Raw genomic sequence first — 19,791 nt, forward strand, 5'->3', positions numbered from 1 at the left:
CTCCACCAAACCAGGGTTCAACCGGAATCTTGTCTCGTAAATAGTTCAGTTTGATGAATCGGCAGGACGCCGTCTCCCTATGGCCAGCCCCCGATTATTGCTGTGCATCCTTAGAGATCTAGAGAGCGTAGAGAGAACGTGTACAGTTGAAGATTATGTAGTAGTGTCCCGGGAGTAAAGAACATTCCGTGAGTAATGAACATTCCGAATTACTACAGAAGATGGTCTGCGGACTGGACCCTCTCCTGGGCAAATCAAAAGTCTCTAACATTATCTAGTTTTTTGTTTTGTTTTATCTTTCCCAGGATCTGGTGTCAGATCCTCCTTAACCTTATATTCTCCCCAAACAGTCAGTTGACAACCTCACTGCCAGTCCCGGATGTGCCAGAGGCAAAAACTAAAAGCGGGTATCAATTTAAAGGCTGCGTTTAGGTTTAGGTTATGGGTTAGCCAAGGGTTTTATTTACTAAACTGCGGGTTTGAAAAAGTGGAGATGTTGTCTATAGCAACCAATCAGATTCTAGCTGTCATTTTGTAGAGTGCACTAAATAAATGACAGCTAGAATCTGATTGGTTGCTATAAGCAACATCTCCACTTTCTCAAACCCACAGTTTAGTCAATCTATCCCTAAGTGCCCTTATCTCAACATTAACCAAAGCATAAAGAAACAAGCAAAAACTATTTATTTTTTTAATGTAAAAAAAAATCATAATAATAATTTCTTAACTATATACCAGAGTAGAGGAGTTTTAAAAATAAAATAAAATGAACTATATTTTTCAGATACGTGTCCGTTTGCTACATGCACATTATATAAATCTATCTTTAACGTTGGAACTTCCTCGCCCCACGTTACGAGGTTCCCGTGCGGAGACGGAAGGTGGCTGAGCCCCTCTAGCGGTGACCCCTGACCTCTGTCTGTGTGTAGCGGCGGACACGTGGTGTTGGAGCAGTTCGCTCCCCCTGTCACTCACGCTGAGCTCCACTAAAGGCTGACACAGCCATTTCTAAGGTTAATCTTGTGCTGTATTGCTTCTCATTACCATTCTTTAATGGTTCCCGTTCATATCAGCCTGTAATGTTAAATAATTAGCCAGCACCAGCAGCTCTGTGGTGAGGATATAACGGCGCCGTGGGATTCTCCCAATTTAAACAAATAACACGCACAGCAGGGGGCTAGCAATGAATTAGTATTAATATCCAGGCTGGGAGATCCTATTGCCTCCGATACGCGGAGTTACGCCATCCCCCTTCTCCAGTTTATTTACTTTAAACAACCTGGTCCTTTCATCTCTGGGAACAAGGACGTGCCAGAACTTACCCAGAAAGATAACGAAGGCCAGACGGGGGGGGGGCAAATCTTTGCATCAGCAAAGCTACCATCAGATGGGATCAATGCAAGATTTTAGCCCCTGGCCTAAGCAAAATCCGGGATACGAGAGATCGCCACCTTTAACTATTGGTTTTTAGGATCACTCAATTTATGTTTTTACAAAAGGGGCATAGACAGAGGGGCAGCAAACTGTGGGATAGAGTGGTCCTGTGTTTCTCTATGATAAAGTAACCAAAAACACAGACTGAAAGTTAGACTGAGCAGGCAAAGTGTGACTGACAATCTGACACAACACTTCCAGGCCTTTTCTTGCAAAGCAATTCAGGCAGCAGTTGTTCACAACACACTGCCATATTTATATACATGTCCAGTCCATAACCCTAGTTACTGATTTAACAACTACTAGGGACAGTAAATAGTTCTTGTTTGTAACGCCATTTAACTTTTGCTTAGTCGTTCCCTCAGTGCCAATTAGAAAATGTTAATCCTTGTTTCGAGAGTTGCAGGTGAGGCTCAGTCCATGTACAAAGCATTATAAGTATAAAGTCATTTTTATTAATGTAGGGACCTTTAGATTGTAAGCTTATGGGTATTTTTAAAGTGGTTTTTTTTTACAGGTTTTAAAGTTCTTAGACATTGTGCTATAGGAGAGGGTTAAATGTCTCTTCACTGACTGGACCTTTTTTTATTTACATATTACAATTAAAGAAATGAATAAAAAGAAAGAACAAAGCAATCCTGTTATCAAATAATTTTCTTTTTCCTCAATATATACAACACATTACTGTCTACTTTTATAAAGATCAATATGGCCGCCTCCAGACAGGTCAAAGGTGAGACTTCAGAGCGGGAACCTGAGGTAATCATCAAACTAGATCGTCCAACTTACACCAGCACCATAAAACTATGAGAGAGTTCACAATATAAAATGCTCTGCTCCAGAAGATTTCTTTCTACACACCCCAGCACTTCTAAAAAAAGCAAAACTATATTCTACAATATAAACAAAAAAAAAACCGTGCACTCAATTTTCTGGACTTTAATTAGAAGTTTATAATTGAATGAATAAGTCATCTCTGTAAAATTATCCAGCAGCAGCTGGAAATCTCACTACAGCAGCCATCATTAGGACCAACGAAAATATACCCATCATTTTCGGTGTTAAAGGATACGCGTCGCCTTACACGCAGTGGAGGCAGCCATTTTGTGGCGTGTGAATTCACTAGGAAACAGTGACATCGTTAAGGCACCTGGCAAGTGCGGCCATTTTGTTGGCTCAACCAATGTACAAGAAAACGCAGGGTATCAATTCACTAGGAACCAATGACATCACCGAGAGGGCAACCATTTTAAAAGCTGAACTATCAATCATGAGACATCAGCTTACCAATTTAATGAAGTCAGTGATGTCCCTGCTTCCTAATGAACAGGTCCTGTGTTTTCATGTATATTGTTTAAACATACAAAATGGCTGCCTTCACTGCGTGCCTCATAAGTTGCCTTAATGGTGTCCCTGGTTCCTAGAGAACAAACTGGCCGCATTTACATGAAAGCTATTTTAAGGTACAAAATGGCTGCCGCACGTTGTGACGGAAACAGGAAGGGAAGCACTATGCAAGATGGACCGCAGAACTGTGGTAAAACATGAATTATAAATATTTCAGACAAAAAAAGACTGTTTGGTAAGGGTGCATCAGGCGAACGGAGATAAGATCCGCTGCCAAAATAATCTCTTTCCTTTCCAGCGATCGATGAGAGAAGCTGTATCTAGTAAGACTGGGATATACAGTCTGGCTGATCACTTGGATGGAATCCATTAAACAGTACTGTTGGGCTTCCCTTGTCTTTCACTCTTCATTAATAAGCTCAAACACTTCAACTGCCAGTTTAATCTGGTACCAGCAAAGTATTATAGACGTGGTACAGATGCCCAGATATACCAGTCTCACACCACGACGAACGGCGCCAGAACAGTTTCACGTTGTCCCTATTGTCACAGGACACAATCAGATCTAAACCGACACTGGTCACACGGAAAGGCTGGGACCTTTAGCCAATAAAGGTATCACCCCTATAATACTTTTGTCTTTTTTGACACGAAAGTATTTAGCATCACATAGATTTTTCTGGCTAACAGGGTACTGCATTAATAATTTTTAAAAATATTTTTTTTTGCTACACAACTAAACAGAAGGAAAAAGGATTTAAACCGGGACACAAATCTTTCTATTCCTAAAGAGCTTCCGGGTGTGACCTAGTCACAGAGTTTAGTAAACGGACACAGGAGTGAAGTATGTGATTACAAATGACCTATAAATCACAGTTTACTAGCCTGGTAAGGCCTAAACTACACGTTTATTTACATGTCAGGCTTACTGATGCACGTCTCAAGAGCTTGTCAGAACTTAAAGGGGAATTTGCAGTTACAAGTTTATTCTTTACAGACGTGTGGCCTGTAGATTGCTTTTCCCAACAGACTGGGGTAAATTAGCGGCATAGTCCCTTTTCTGCTAAACTGTGATTTATTTTTTAAACATTGCAGATTATCGGGGTAAATACATTTAAATTATTAGTATAACTACAGTCCTGGGATGTGAAGATGCCATTTTCTCTATATCACACTCTTACTAGTTTATTAATATATGCAAATATAATAATATGATAAGTAATAAAACAGATATGTTACCATCGTGTCATATTCCCCAAACCTCTAACGCAGAAAGTGAACTGGCCAAGTACCGTTCTCTCGCCTCTTGCGGTGCCTCAGTGGTAACAACTAAACTCCGAATATGCAATCGCAGCCTTCTAGCCGTTTTCACAGGCTATGACCAGATTTGATTCACAATACATAACAAGCCTATGGTTAGCGTTAATAGCAGCATCTCCTATTAATTATCACGGAACTCTGGAGCGTCTGTGAGTTTAGCAGCTTGCACAGAATTCTCTATAAACGACCGATTAATGAGTCACGTACCGCAGCAGATCCTGGATTATACATCACAGCAAGGCCCGGGTGCGACCCAGGTCGCTCCTACTTAACGTCCATTTAGATTGTAAGCTCTAAAGTCTCCAGTTATGTTTCTGTATGTTACCAACATCTCCCATTACTGTAGAGCACAGCAGGATATGTGGACACTTTCTAAATTAAGGATAACAAAAATCTCACATTGGCATTAATTAGGCAGCAAATTAAAGTGTACCGAATACCAGTCAAATCTAGGACATGAGAGGTACTGGGGTAGAGTTACTTTAGCATTTGTCCAAATAGCGTTTCCGGGCCAGGAAGGTGGTCGCCCATCGTGTATACTGTTCAGTAGCTCTCAATTGGATACATAAGTGCTCATGTAGTGAATGCAGAAAATCAACGTAAGAGTTTCATTAGTGTCAAGTTTGTTTTGTGTAAAACATACTAGGAAGACCTTCCTAACCCAGCAAACACATTGTGCTAAATTACATACGTACAATCACTTCCCAGCGTGTACCCAACAACGGGACCCACAGCTTTAAATCAAGCGGCAGCGTATCCTGCACACAGATCCCTCCATTCTGCTCCGGTGTCATGCTCACTCTGAACCGTGAAATATGGCTCCATTAAAGCGCTGTCATTTTGCACTGGCATCCATCCCAGTTTAACCAGTTAACCAACGCCATGGTGAGGAGGGGATTGCAGCTATAAGTCTGCAGGTTGCTAACCAGTAGAGTATTTTGCTGTGTGAGGTCTGCAGAGTAGGTGGTAGGTTTTGGAAAGTTCAATTACCCCAGTGGAAATGCGATGATGACCATAAGCTGAACGTCTGCTGCCATCTAGTGCTCACATGCAGCAAACACAGCACCATCAGCTTGAGGTGATCAGTTTTGGCTGGACACCTGACACAATAAGACAAAGCAATGATTGATGTTTTATGTTTATTCTACGTAGACAATAACTGTTCCATGCCCAGCACAGTGTGATAATAAATTATAACTGTGATTTGTATAACTTCTGGGTGCAAGCACTGCTAAAGAGAATATGTTATTATATAAATGGTGATAACAGGATCAAAGCCAGAAGCTCTCCATCTGGTTGGGCTGGTTAATCTTAGTGAAAAACATCAATTTCTTGTTACCCAGTATTAAGGAAGTGGCAAGTATCATACACAGCCATAATCACTGAGCTCCTCCTACAGTCACTGTGAGGAGCTCTGCTACACAAGCTGAGAAGGGTAATGTCATATACACAGGCATCATTGAATGCCCACCTACAGTCACTGAGAGAAGCCCTGATACACATGGTAATAAAGAGGGTATGTCATATACACAGCAAGCATCTTCTCTTATAGTCACTCTGAGGAGCTCTGCTACACAAGCTGAGAAGGTTAATGTCATACACACAGGCATCATTGAATGCCCAACTCCTAGTCACTGTGAGCTCTGCTACACAAGCTGAGAAGAGCAATGTCATATACACAGGCATCATTGAATGCCCACCTACAGTCACTGAGAGGAGCTCTGCTACACAAGCTGAGAAGAGCAATGTCATACACACAGACATCATTGAATGCCCAACTCCTAGTCACTGTGAGGAGCTCTGCTACACAAGCTGAGAAGAGCAATGTCATATACACAGACATCTTTGAATACCCACTCCTACAGTTACTGTGAGGAGCTCTGCTACACAAGTTGAGAAGAGTAATGCCATATACATGGGCATCATTGAATGCCCACTCCACAGTCACTGTGAGGAGCTCTGCTACACAATGTAATGAGAAACACAGATTGTTTGTTAAAAAATAGGTTTCCAATAAGAAAGCATGTATTAAAGCACTCACCTGTTTCAGCCATTAAAAAAAACCTCTAAATATTTAGAGCAATTTAATAACACATTTTTCACTTAAAAACGGTTTAAAGTGGACTTGTCGCAAACACAGCGGAGTCATTCTGTGGTTATCTGAAGACAGACCACTGACACTTTATAACTAATATTACAGAAGCATTGGGCGCTTATCGATGGTTAGGTCACACATATGAATATTGGCTCAGCGCAAACATGGCTGCCTCCACGGTGTGAGACAGAGGCAATTTAGGGGAACAAGGTAGAAAAAGAGTGAGTGTAATGTACTGGGCTGCTTATAAATTGTGTGTTTTTTAACATGAGCGGTTCTGTCACTATAAAGCAGCAAATATTGTTCTCCACATTCGGGTAAACTGTGGAAATAAGAAAAAGGAGACACATATAGAGGAGAAACGTCTTTACAATCGCTGGGCTGCGATCACGATCCCCCGCTCGGAGCACGTATCATACTTCTATATGTGATTGATGCTATATAAACACACGCTTGCTGAACTACTTAGCTGGATGCATTAGCCGCCGCTCTGAAGACATGGAAATCTGGTCTCTAAAAGCAATTTCAACGTAATTCCATTTTTTCCACTTTATCTCACCTAAAGTGTCTCCAAGACATCCAACCCACTGACGGAGACTGAATATTGTCTGGGGTCTGTTTATGTGGAACCTGAGATAGCACTACGATATGCTTATAGGAGCCGTCTTCATTCCCCTCACTGGGATCATTTAAAGCGCACCATCGCCTACGCACAGACCTCTCGCCCACTGCGCCAATATACAGAAGAATGCGGCCTATTAATTTACTAGGAGCTAGTGACATCACTCTGTGCCTTCTCAGTGATGTCATCAATTCTACAGGCTGCCTCCGCTGTGCCTAGACGATGGCTCACAAGCATATAATATACTTATAATACTGCCATAAACGTCCCAAGCACACGTCCTAACCTCCATTGTACCTCAGTCAGCCTCTCTACCAACTGAGCATGAATGAGGGGTGATGGTGTGTGGGCATCTCACACATGGTGGAGGATGCGGGCACCCGGTGAGGTGTTTTTTCTGGGTGGATTTCTACTTTAAAGGGACTGCTAGATCATTTCCTAATAGAATGATTCTTGGGCACAGCAATGCCTCACACACCAGATATTTTAACATATCCTATCAAACCCTATCCGAGGGATGAAACACGTACCAGTATTGTCAGTACGCTTAGCCATCACTAAGCCCTATTTTTAGCTCAGTTCAAGCTGGGTTCAGCGTTATACTGTAAAACGTGAAGTCATAAACATGGCAGTGCCCCAGGAGCACCTCAGATATTTTGTGTACACTGCCCATGTTAGCTCAGGTGAACAGTCAACAAACTAATACCCAGTGCCAACCCCCCCCCCCCTCTCCCCTCCTGTTTGGAGTAAATGACAGGGAGGGTGGAGTGGGATCTCCTGAGGTAATGTAAACACGAACTGGTGCTGGCACCAGAAGAAAAGGAATTGTGGAAACGCCTTGCCCAAACACACAGAATCTGGGAGCACCCGGAGTTAACCCCTAATCATCCTGTGTGCAATGCGGGTAATACAGGGACATATAAGTAACGTCATGTACTTCCAAAACATCAAATCAATATGTAAAGATCTATTTAAAGTGTATCCATTGTCTACATAGAGCGGAGGCGAACATTCTATAGTATGAGGATGCAGCCAATCAAATCACCAGGAACCAATGACATCACTGGTGCCTTATGACGGAGTCATATCATTAATTCCTAGTGATTTTATAGGCTGGATACGGGTGGGACGGTACGGGACTCTCAGCTGAACTACTGCACGTTTCATTTTACCATTGTATTGTATCTATTAAAAATAAGGTAAATCCGGTATTTTATACTTCACATAAATATTAAGTGAATTTTTTTGTTGCTTTTTCTGTCATTTCTCTAGTGTGGATTAGAAGGTTAAAGCTAAATTCTTATTGGTCGCCATGTGTTATTAAACACATGGCGACCGGGGAGGGGTCACTAATTAGAGAGAGGTCTTCTCAAAGTGGTGCAGGGTTTATAATAAACTGTTGAAAATAAATACACATTGTATGATGCAACAACAGAACAGTGCCCCCAAGTGGACTACTTATCATGAAATGAATACTTGTCTGTAGAATCTATTTTGATTGCAACTTAAATAATTTTCTGTAAAATGACCAAATACACAAAGTAGAAGAACAACATGAGAACAACATGAGAAGATAACCAATCTGCAAAATGACTTAATTACCACCCGGTGATAGTAACTCGGTCAAACCTCAGCGATGCATCAGACAGTGATACATGGTTACAGAACACAGTGACACCATACTACCGGAAACAAGATCACAAGATCACAGGAGTTTGTATGTTCTCCCCGTGTTTGCGTGGGTTTCCTCCGGGTGCTCCGGTTTCCTCCCACACTCTAAAACATACTGGTAGGTTAATTGGCTTCTAACAAAAATTGGCCCTAGTCTCTCTCTGTCTGTCTGTGTGTGTTAGGGAATTTAGACTGTAAGCCCCAATGGGGCAGGGACTGATGTGAATTAGTTCTCTGTACAGCGAATCGGTGGCACTATAAAAATAAATGGTGATGATGATGATTGATTATAAAGAGTTGATCCTATATTTGCAGGTCATCTCTTTTCATGAACGATCAGTACGTTCAGCAAACAATAATCGCTGGTCAATCTCCCGATTGTGGATGCGCAGAATGGCCGATGGGACATTAAATGCACAAATAGAGGGTTGAGGGAGCAATTTTTAACAATCAGTTTTGGATCTGAATCTGTCTTAACTGCACACAAACCAATAAGCAACCAATTAGATGTCACATGATCATATCTATGCAGCTTTACAGGGACACCAATTAATCTCACAGGTTATTTTATTTTTTTTAAAAGGAACCTGTTACAATTAACATTTCCAGCGTCTGTGGCTCCAATATGCACACTAGAGGGGGGTCACATGGAAAACTAAAGGTAACAGTACTCAACAACTACATGTTAAAATTGCAGTTATGCCAACATCACAGGACACACGTTAGGACAGTGATAATGAGGTGTGAAACACATACATGACAACTTATGTTACAATTAATCAGTGGCCTAATCCCCTTGGGAAAATGGTAGACCCCCCCCCCCCTCAGTTACTCACCAGCTGCTCTCTAGGAACTCTTTTTTCAGCACCCAGCGAGGGACCATTCTGGAAGAGAGGAAATGAATACATAAATCTCTGACGGCTTCTGCTGAAATAAAAACCAGACTACATAAACGTTACAGACCGTACGCCGCTAATGTGCGCCATAAAGGGGCAGACTGCTAGCTGTTGAAAACCCCGGTGATCAGGTCTACCCTAGGGAAGTCAGTGATATGGGATCAATAGCCGAAAATTAAAGGGATCTGTGAGATGATTTAAAAGGGACACTCCATTGTCCGAGAAAAGCTTTAGTAAAAGCGCTCTTAAAATGTAAAAAGTTATAAACGGGAAATCCAGATAAAAATGATCACTACAGCAAAAGTGAATAAAAATAATATGGATCTGAAGGCAGCATTTATGTCTCGTAGTTCTTTTTAATCTTCTCAGAAGATGATCAATGAGTGAGTCATGAAACCAATGACCTGCTAATTATCCCTTCAACTGTATCACCAACATTACATCAACTTTAATCCTTGTGAATAGTATTCTGCATAGAGCTGCCTCAAATTATATTTATGGTTTATATTTAACCTTGCAGCCCAATGCCATAAAGCAAGGCAGAAAAATGACACTAAAGAAAAAGTAAACAGACTGTGGACTATAAGATGTAATGGACTTGTTTAGACATTAAATACTTGTATGACAAACTGCATTTTAATAATTCTACGAAGAGATTATATCTTCATCTGAGGTTAGTGGGAGGTCAGTAATTAATGACCTCTGCAAACTCCATGTGTACACTCTGAGGAACACAGATGATGAATGCGGTTCATACTGCTACAAAATGCCCATGAGCTTGTATCATACAAGCTGTGGAGCCAGACATTGTGTCGTCTCAAACAATATTCGCGGATACTGCAGCATATTCCTTTAGAGGAACCAGTGACATCACTGAGAATGCAGCCTATCGGATGACTAGGAACCAGTGACATCACTAAGAATGCAGCCTATCGAATGACTAGGAACCAGTGACATCACTGAGAATGCAGCCTATCGATGACTAGGAACCAGTGACATCACTGAGAATGCAGCATATCGGATGACTAGGAACCAGTGACATCACTGAGAATGCAGCCTATTGGATGACTAGGAACCAGTGTCATCACTAATAATGCAGCCTATCGGGTGACTAGGAACCAGTGACATCACTAATAATGCAGCCTATTGAATGACTAGGAACCCATGACATCACTAATAATGCATCCTATTTGATGACTAGCAACCAGTGACATCACTAATAATGCAGCCTATCAATTCACTTGGAAACACTATACAGAGCTGAGCATTCGGCTTCAGCATGCATAGAATGGACAGAACAGGTATGTATATATTTATTTATATAGCGCCATTCTTTACACAGAGCTTTAAAACATACACTACAGAGAAAATATAGTCCAATAATTGCAAAACAAAATCATACAATGGGAGAGGTCTCTGTTCCAGAGAGCTTACATTCTAATTGTAGTCTAGGATACAGGCAGAGACAGGAAGATGGAGGAGCGAGTGCAATGGATGGTTGTATTTAGCCACCGTAGTTGTCTTGTAAGATCGCTCCCAATCATTAGAATGTTTCATTCATGAGATGTGTCTTTAGTTTGGACTTGAAGTTGAGAAAAGAAGGTTCTTGAAGTGTTCAGAGAACATTCCGTAGGTAAGGAGAAGAGAGGGAGAAGGGTGTAAGGTAAAAGACAACACTAAAATGGAAGGAGTGAAATGGAGACAATTATATGTATGCAGATATGTAGGGAGAAGCTGGGGAATGGAAGGCCTTGATGCTCGTTGTAGGTGACCCTAGACATGGTATGGAGAAGGAAGGAAGATGGGAGGTAGGGAGACATGTTTATAGTAGGTTACAGTAATCCACAAAGGAGAGGATAAGGGGGTGATATTGAAGCTTTGGCTGTAGAGGGACAGAGAAAAGGGTGCAATTTGGCGATGATACAGAGGAAAAGAAGTGGAAAGTTTTAGTCGTCATACAAGGAAAGAGTTGAATGTCACACCCAGGTAACGTGTTTTGGTGACAGAATGTATGACGGTTCCATTGACTAAGACATCGTAGGGAAGTACTGGGCCAGGAATCGGTGTTAATATGAGCTCAGTTTTAGACATGTAAAATTCGAGCCATCAGACGACCATCCAGAAGCATACGGCTGCTAGGCATTCAGGGATTTTAGACTGGATTTCAGGTGTGAGATTAGGGGCTGATTATCTGCATATAACCTATGTAATACTTGAGACCAAAAGGAGCTGATGATGTCACCAAACGACAAAGCACTGGAACAGCAAAGGAACAGAGCACTGGGGCACACCCAACAGAGATCAACCGAGAATCAAGACATGATCACAAAAAAAGAAAAAAGTTAGAGGAGATGTGAGAGATGTACGAGGAATGTCACGACATCGTTGTCTACAGAACCCAAGAGATTGTAGAATATGAGTGAGGAGAGAGTGGTCAATGGCAGCCAACTGATCAAATAGGATGACAAAGAAAACGGACCTCTAGATGTAGTAATATGAAGTTAATTTGTTACTCTATAGAATATTTTGTACGAAAGCCAGTTTATAGAGGGTCCAGGAGGCCATGGTAATTAAGAAAACCAGGTATGCATGAGAAACCCAACCAGTCCTCCAACCTGGAGACAAACATTAGACGTGAGATGAAGCAATAATACATGAAGAATGTTGGGTCCAGTTGGTTATTTTTGAGAATCGGTATGGTAACTGCTTGTAACGAAGGACTCTCTCTGTGCGTAGCCTTTACCCTGTCTATTCGGTGGTCTGCAAAGGCTTGGGGAAAAGGAGAGAAAGAAGAAAAGTCAAAGACCAAGAAGAGATGACCAGAGTTGGATTTATGCAAGTTGAGCAACATGCAGAAATGTTGCTTGACCAAGCCTGAGTTATAACTGGTAACAAGAGTGAGATTTCACCCAGCAGGTACCAGTGTGGAAGAAACGCGCTTATAACTTCAGCCACGGTCTTGAGTTTGATAGACAGGCGTGAGAGAGCTATAAGGTGAAATGTGGTTCTATGTAACGCTCCTGATATAACATAATCTCTTATATTTGATAGCATATGTCAAAGGTGCCAAGCACAATCGCTTATAGCACAATGCAAATGTTCGCAAAAAATGTCTTTGATCGAACGACTATAAAAATTTCCAAAGAATTCTATGGAATAGTCTTATTTAGGATGTAAAAAACAATATTTTTAGCAGTATTTTTTCCCGTGTTTTAAAGAGAACATAGGATATGATTAATACTTTTAGCATACTAAAAATACTTTAATGTCAGAGTGTCGGTTTATTCAGATAAAATACATTTTAAAAAAAGAGTAAATAACATTTTTTCAAAAGTGGTGTTATATTGCGGTTTAGTAAAGCGCACCTACATTTTACTAAGCAGCGTCTACAGATCCATCAAACCTGTTACCGAAGCCCAATGGTACACGGTGTCTGTACAGAGCTCACTTAGCTCAGGATCAAGAGATTACGACTCGTGATTGGTCCTATCGCTCGCGCACACATCCTCCGCCGCAATTTTAAGCTGGTTAACAAAATTAATTTGCAGGTTCTGTAATACAGAAACATCAGAGCTGCGGCGGCTGCTGCATGCAGCCATGATCAGCGCTAATTGGTTCTATGTCACATCAACATACACACCGAGCTTACCTGAAGAAATCCCTTTTTTGCAATATATAAAAAAAGACTGCGATTAATAAGTTCATATGATGAATATTTTATGCATAGTGAATGAATAATCCAATGCTGTGTTTTATTTTCATAGAGTTACTAGACTACTTATGAATTAATACAATTTATTTTTATTCATTTTATCAACTTATTGATAAAAGTATTTTTCTTATTTTATTTTTTTTTAAATACAGTGTATAAATTAGTGATGGGCAACAGGTGGCTTTGGGGCTGCATATGTCCGAGCCTTCACCCGCGGCTCTGTACTCCTGTAATACAGAACCCACAAATTAATTTTGTTAACCAACTTAAACTGGCAGCAGAGGGTGTAAGGACCAATCACGAGCTGCAAACTCTTGACTGTGGCTTATAATTGGTCCTCTCGCTGTCTTGCGCTGCCACCTTCTACTAGGTGGTAATTGAGCCTTAACTCTACGCCTTTGAGGAGACAATTATTTTTTTTTATATTTAAAGTATTTGAGAACTGCAGATGGGGATCACGGACATAACTGAAGAAGCAGCAAAGTGACCGAGTCACTGACTTGTGCGAATTTATAAGTGAAAGAAATAAATGCAGATAAGTTGTGATGAAATGTTCACTTATTGGGATGGCGAGGATGGTAGTGAAAATGTTATTACTGCTAGCAAAATCCACCCAGTTGTTGCTCCATATGAAGTGTAATTGTAGGAAATAAAGTTTGTAACTTATGTGTCTGCTTATGTAATGATGGTAACCATAGCTTAGTTATTGTGGTATAAGGGATAGGAGAGATAGTGTGAGTACGTCAATCACACAATAGTAGGCTTTCAGTTTTTCAACTGATTTTCCCCGTTTAATAACCCGGATGAATGATATAAGTGATGTTTTTAACTTCAGCTATTTAAAACAGCTCATGATTTTGTAATTGGAAATTTACGTTGTTAGCAACGAGGAGAGGAGCCAGATGGATAGTATGGCTAATAAGGGCGTGCATGCACCCAGGATGAGCTGTACCAAGTGTCACACTCCAGCACAGTGCACACTCTGTAATAAGCCACTGATGCAATAAGCCAGATCATTCCATCTGTCAGGAGACTGCAGCTTTCATAGCACTTGCAGGAGGACCGAAGACGCCCAGGTAATACAATTTGACAAGGAATGGAGATATAATAGTGAATGTAGCCAATGACACGGTACGGCTGCTTGCATCACGTACCAGTGAGACATAGACAGGTGATTGTTCCAAACAAGTATTTTACTGTAATCACAAAACTGACATTGCTGACAAACTAGAAATCTATTCAATTGTGAGTCATGCTGGGTATTGTAGTCCCCAGATTTGTAGAAGCAGAATGTACTAAACAGTGAACTACAATTACCAGCCTTGCATGCACCGACTCTCATTCATCCCTCTGTGGCCATGTGATGGCAGAAGAGGTAGTAGGTGAAATTTACAATGCACGGGTGTTCCAAAGACTCTCTGCTCACTACATCATGTGCCTGTGGTTACCATGGTAATCTCATGACAATGCAAACCGTGCAGAACTATAGATATTTAAAACAGTCTGAAGAAACAAACCAAGAAAAAGTATCATTAACAAGTTTCTTCATATAGCCTCTACATTAATATATAGCCCCTGTAATGCTACATTATAGTATTTTCACATTTACTAGAAGTTATATGCGAATAACTCATTTTGGTTCAGCATCATATACTCCGCCCTTTCCCCCAATGATGTCACTGTCTGGCTTTCCCCAATTCTTCCCTTAGCTGAGACAGGAATTCCAAAACATCAGTAGGAGTTGGTCAGGTTTTTCTACTACACGTAATTATCCATCGTACCCCAATATACTAGAAAGGCTTTAAATAAATACTTCAGAATTCAGCCAAATACTGCAACCTCTTACGGCAGGATTCTGCAAATACCACCTGACTCCATATCCAAATTTGCATATTACAATTTAACAGAAGTCTAAACGATAAAAGCTTACTTTTATTTTGTAGCACTAGGAAGCAATAAATTGCAAAGAAAGCAGAATATGGATTCTGCTGGTTGCACCTTGAACCTTTGGCAAAATCTGAATATTAGTAAAAGAAATCCTGGATTCGGTGCATCCATACTACATACAGATCCACCACAATAGACTTTAAAGCAGAGATAGGCAACCTGTGGCATTCCAGCTGCCGTGGAACTACAAATCCCAACATGCTCTCAAAAACTCAGGTGACAAATGTACTTTAGGAACTACTGATATAGTATATTAACACACCAGCGTAACCTGCAGCCCTGTCAGTAGAAATGCAAATGAGTGTCAGAGGCCCAGAGGACAAAGGTCAGAAATCACAGAATATGATGGGTGTGAAAGTACAACTGCACATGTGGTTAGAGTGCAAAAATTAAGAGTGAACAAGCATGGGAAGGGGTACAGGAAGACATTGTATAAGGGTCCATCAGCACACTGAATGTAGGGTCAAACTACTGAGGAGGGGCTCATAAAGACACTGTATTAAGGGTCACATTACTGAGAAGGGGGCACAGGGAGACATTGTATAAGGGGTCAGACTAGTGAGGAGGGGGCACATGGAGGCACTCTGTATAGGAGGCACAGTACTGAGGAGGGGGCACAGGGAGACATCGTATAAGGGGTCAGACTAGTGAGCAGGGGGCACATGGAGGCACTCTGTATAGGAGGCACAGTACTGAGGAGGGGGCACAGGGAGACATTGTATAAGGGGTCAGACTAGTGAGGACACATGGTGACATGGTATACAGGGTGAGACCACTGAGGAGGGGGCACAGGGAGACACTATGTATGGGGCACAGTACTGAGGAGGGGGCACAGGGAGACCCTATGTATGGGGCACAGTACTAAGGAGGGGGCACAGGGAGACCCTATGTAGGGGGCACAGGGAGACACTCTGTATATGAGGCACAGTACTGAGGAGGGGGCACAGGGAGGCACTGTGTATAGGAGGCACAGTACTGAGGAGGGGGCACAGGGAGGCACTGTGTATAGGAGGCACAATACTGAGGAGGGGGCACATGGAGGCACTCTGTATAGGAGGCACAGTACTGAGGAGGGGGCACATGGAGGCACTCTGTATAGGAGGCACAGTACTGAGGAGGGGGCACAGGGAGACACTGAATGAAGTGTCAGATTAGTAATGAGAGGGCACATGGAGGCACTGTATAGGAGTCACATTACTGAGGAGGAGGTACATGGGCAGACTGCTGGGAAGGGGGCACCATCCTGAGGAGAGGGTACAAGGAGACACTAAATAGGAGACATATATGGGGCACAGTACTGAGGAGGAGGCACTAAATAGGTGGCAAAGTACATGAGGAGGGGGCACATTGCTGAGGGGGGGCACATGGAGGCACAGAACTGAGGAGGGGGCACATGGAGGCACTGCATAGGAGGCACAGAACTGAGGAATGGGCACATGGAGGCACTGTAAAAGAGGCACATTACTGAGGAGGGGTCACATGGAGGCACATTACTGAAGAGGGGGCAAATGGAGGTACTCTGTATAGGAGGCACAGTACAGAGGAGGGGGTACATGGGCAGACTGCTGGGAAGGGGGCACCGTCCTGAGGAGAGGGCACAAGGAGACACTAAATAGGAGACATATATGGGGCACAGTACTGAGGAGGAGGCACATGGAGGCACTAAATAGGTGGCAACGTACATGAGGAGGGGGCACATGGAGGCACTCTGGATGGGAGGCACAGTACTGAGGAGGGGGCACTCTGGATGGGAGGCACAGTACTGAGGAGGGGGCACTCTGGATGGGAGGCACAGTACTGAGGAGGGGGCACTCTGGATGGGAGGCACAGTACTGAGGAGGGGGCACTCTGGATGGGAGGCACAGTACTGAGGAGGGGGCACTCTGGATGGGAGGCACAGTACTGAGGAGGGGGCACTCTGGATGGGAGGCACAGTACTGAGGAGGGGGCACTCTGGATGGGAGGCACAGTACTGAGGAGGGGGCACTCTGGATGGGAGGCACAGTACTGAGGAGGGGGCACTCTGGATGGGAGGCACAGTACTGAGGAGGGGGCACTCTGGATGGGAGGCACAGTACTGAGGAGGGGGCACTCTGGATAGGAGGCACAGTACTGAGGAGGGGGCACTCTGGATAGGAGGCACAGTACTGAGGAGGGGGGCACTCTGGATGGGAGGCACAGTACTGAGGAGGGGGGCACTCTGGATGGGAGGCACAGTACTGAGGAGGGGGGCACTCTGGATGGGAGGCACAGTACTGAGGAGGGGGCACTCTGTATGGGAGGCACAGTACTGAGGAGGGGGCACTCTGGATGGGAGGCACAGTACTGAGGAGGGGGACACTCTGGATGGGAGGCACAGTACTGAGGAGGGGGCACTCTGGATAGGAGGCACAGTACTGAGGAGGGGGCACTCTGGATAGGAGGCACAGTACTGAGGAGGAGGCACTCTGGATAGGAGGCACAGTACTGAGGAGGAGGCACTCTGGATAGGAGGCACACTACTGAGGAGGGGGCACTCTGGATAGGAGGCACACTACTGAGGAGGGGGCACTCTGGATAGGAGGCACACTACTGAGGAGGGGGCACTCTGGATAGGAGGCACACTACTGAGGAGGGGGCACTCTGGATAGGAGGCACACTACTGAGGAGGGGGCACTCTGGATAGGAGGCACACTACTGAGGAGGGGGCACTCTGGATAGGAGGCACAGTACTGAGGAGGGGGCACTCTGGATAGGAGGCACAGTACTGAGGAGGGGGCACTCTGGATAGGAGGCACAGTACTGAGGAGGGGGCACTCTGGATAGGAGGCACAGTACTGAGGAGGGGGCACTCTGGATAGGAGGCACAGTACTGAGGAGGGGGCACTCTGGATAGGAGGCACAGTACTGAGGAGGGGGCACTCTGGATAGGAGGCACAGTACTGAGGAGGGGGCACTCTGGATAGGAGGCACAGTACTGAGGAGGGGGCACTCTGGATAGGAGGCACAGTACTGAGGAGGGGGCACTCTGGATAGGAGGCACAGTACTGAGGAGGGGGCACTCTGGATAGGAGGCACAGTACTGAGGAGGGGGCACTCTGGATAGGAGGCACAGTACTGAGGAGGGGGCACTCTGGATAGGAGGCACAGTACTGAGGAGGGGGCACTCTGGATAGGAGGCAGTACTGAGGAGGGGGCACTCTGGATATGAGGCACAGTACTGAGGAGGGAGCACTCTGGATATGAGGCACATGGAGGCACTCTGTATAAGAGGCACAGTACTGAGGAGGGTGCACATTGAGGCACTCTGTATAGGAGGCACAGTACATGAGGAGGGGGTACTCTGTATAGGAGGCACAGTACATGAGGAGGGGGTACTCTGTATAGGAGGCACAGTACATGAGGAGGGGGCACTCTGGATATGAGGCACAATACTGAGGAGGGGGCACTCTGGATATGAGGCACAGTACTGAGGAGGGGGCACATGGAGGCACTCTGTATAGGAGGCACAGTACTGAGGAGAGGGCACATGGAGGCACTCTGTATAGGAGGCACAGTACTGAGGAGGGGGCACATGGAGGCACTCTGTATAAGAGGCACAGTACTGAGGAGGGGGCACATGGAGGCACTCTGTATAAGAGGCACAGTACTGAGGAGGGGGCACATGGAGGCACTCTGTATAGGAGGCACAGTACTGAGGAGGGGGCACATGGAGGCACAGTACATGAGGAGGGGGCACTCTGTATATGAGGCACAGTACTGAGGAGGGGGCACTCTGTATATGAGGCACAGTACTGAGGAGGGGGCACTCTGTATATGAGGCACAGTACTGAGGAGGGGGCACTCTGTATATGAGGCACAGTACATGAGGAGGGGGCACTCTGTATATGAGGCACAGTACATGAGGAGGGGGCACAGTACTGAGGAAGGGGCACTCTCTGTATATGAGGCACAGTACTGAGGAGGGGGCACTCTGTATATGAGGCACAGTACATGAGGAGGGGGCACGTTGCTGAGGGGGAGCAGTCAGTGCTGGTGGGGTAACAGGTGCAGCAGTCATACTCTGTGGGGTCACAGGACCATATCAGCAGGGTCTGGCTCTCCCCCTGAGTATAGACCCCTCCCCGCACCCTCTCGCCCCCCCGGAGACCGAGCCCCGCGCTCACCTGGACAGGAGGCTCAACCTGATCCGAGGAGGCCATCTTCCCAGACCTCACCAATCCACTGCCGAGCTTACAGCATCAGCCAAGCGAGCTCCGGCAGGTCAGAGCAGCCGAGCGCCGATATACCTGAGCCAGACTCTGTCCCTGCTCTGATCAGTGTAATTATCTGTACTGAACCACATACAGTCATCAGTCTGACATTACACACATGGCTCTCCAGCTGCTGTGGAACTACAAGTCCCAGCATGTACTTCCAGACATGGCATACTGGAACCAGACAGGCTAGGACATGCTGGATCTTGTAGTTCTGTAACAGCTGGAAAGCCACAACATGCCTAAATCTTTTACAGAGATTCAGTGTGAAATTATATTTAATACCTGCACTATAGGAGATCCAAGGGTCAATGTGACATTATAATGTCACACTGACCCCTGGATCCCCCTATAGTGCAGTTATTAAATATAATGTCACATTGACCCCTGGATGTCCCTACAGTTAAATTATTTATTATAATGTCACATTGACCCCTGGATGTCCATACAGTGCAGTTATTAAATATTAAGTATTGAGATCCAGGGGTCAGTGTGACATTATATTTAATAAT

General features: G+C 44.2%; 1 protein-coding gene across 1 annotated transcript in view; it reads right to left on the reverse strand.

Moving 5' to 3' along the window:
- The window catches only part of PEX14 (peroxisomal biogenesis factor 14), a 78,022-nt gene extending 58,729 nt beyond the window's left edge, over positions 1 to 19,293 (reverse strand). The window contains exons 1-2 of the mRNA XM_075190252.1: positions 19,190 to 19,293; positions 9,326 to 9,373 (exon numbers count right to left, since the gene is read on the reverse strand). Coding sequence (XP_075046353.1) covers positions 9,326 to 9,373; positions 19,190 to 19,225 — 84 coding nt within the window. The 5' untranslated portion in view covers positions 19,226 to 19,293. The remainder of the gene's footprint in view (positions 1 to 9,325; positions 9,374 to 19,189) is intronic.
- Between the last annotated feature and the right edge of the window lie 498 nt (positions 19,294 to 19,791).

Source organism: Mixophyes fleayi, chromosome 11 (assembly GCF_038048845.1).
Source record: "Mixophyes fleayi isolate aMixFle1 chromosome 11, aMixFle1.hap1, whole genome shotgun sequence".
Classification (NCBI taxonomy): Eukaryota; Metazoa; Chordata; class Amphibia; order Anura; family Limnodynastidae; genus Mixophyes; species Mixophyes fleayi.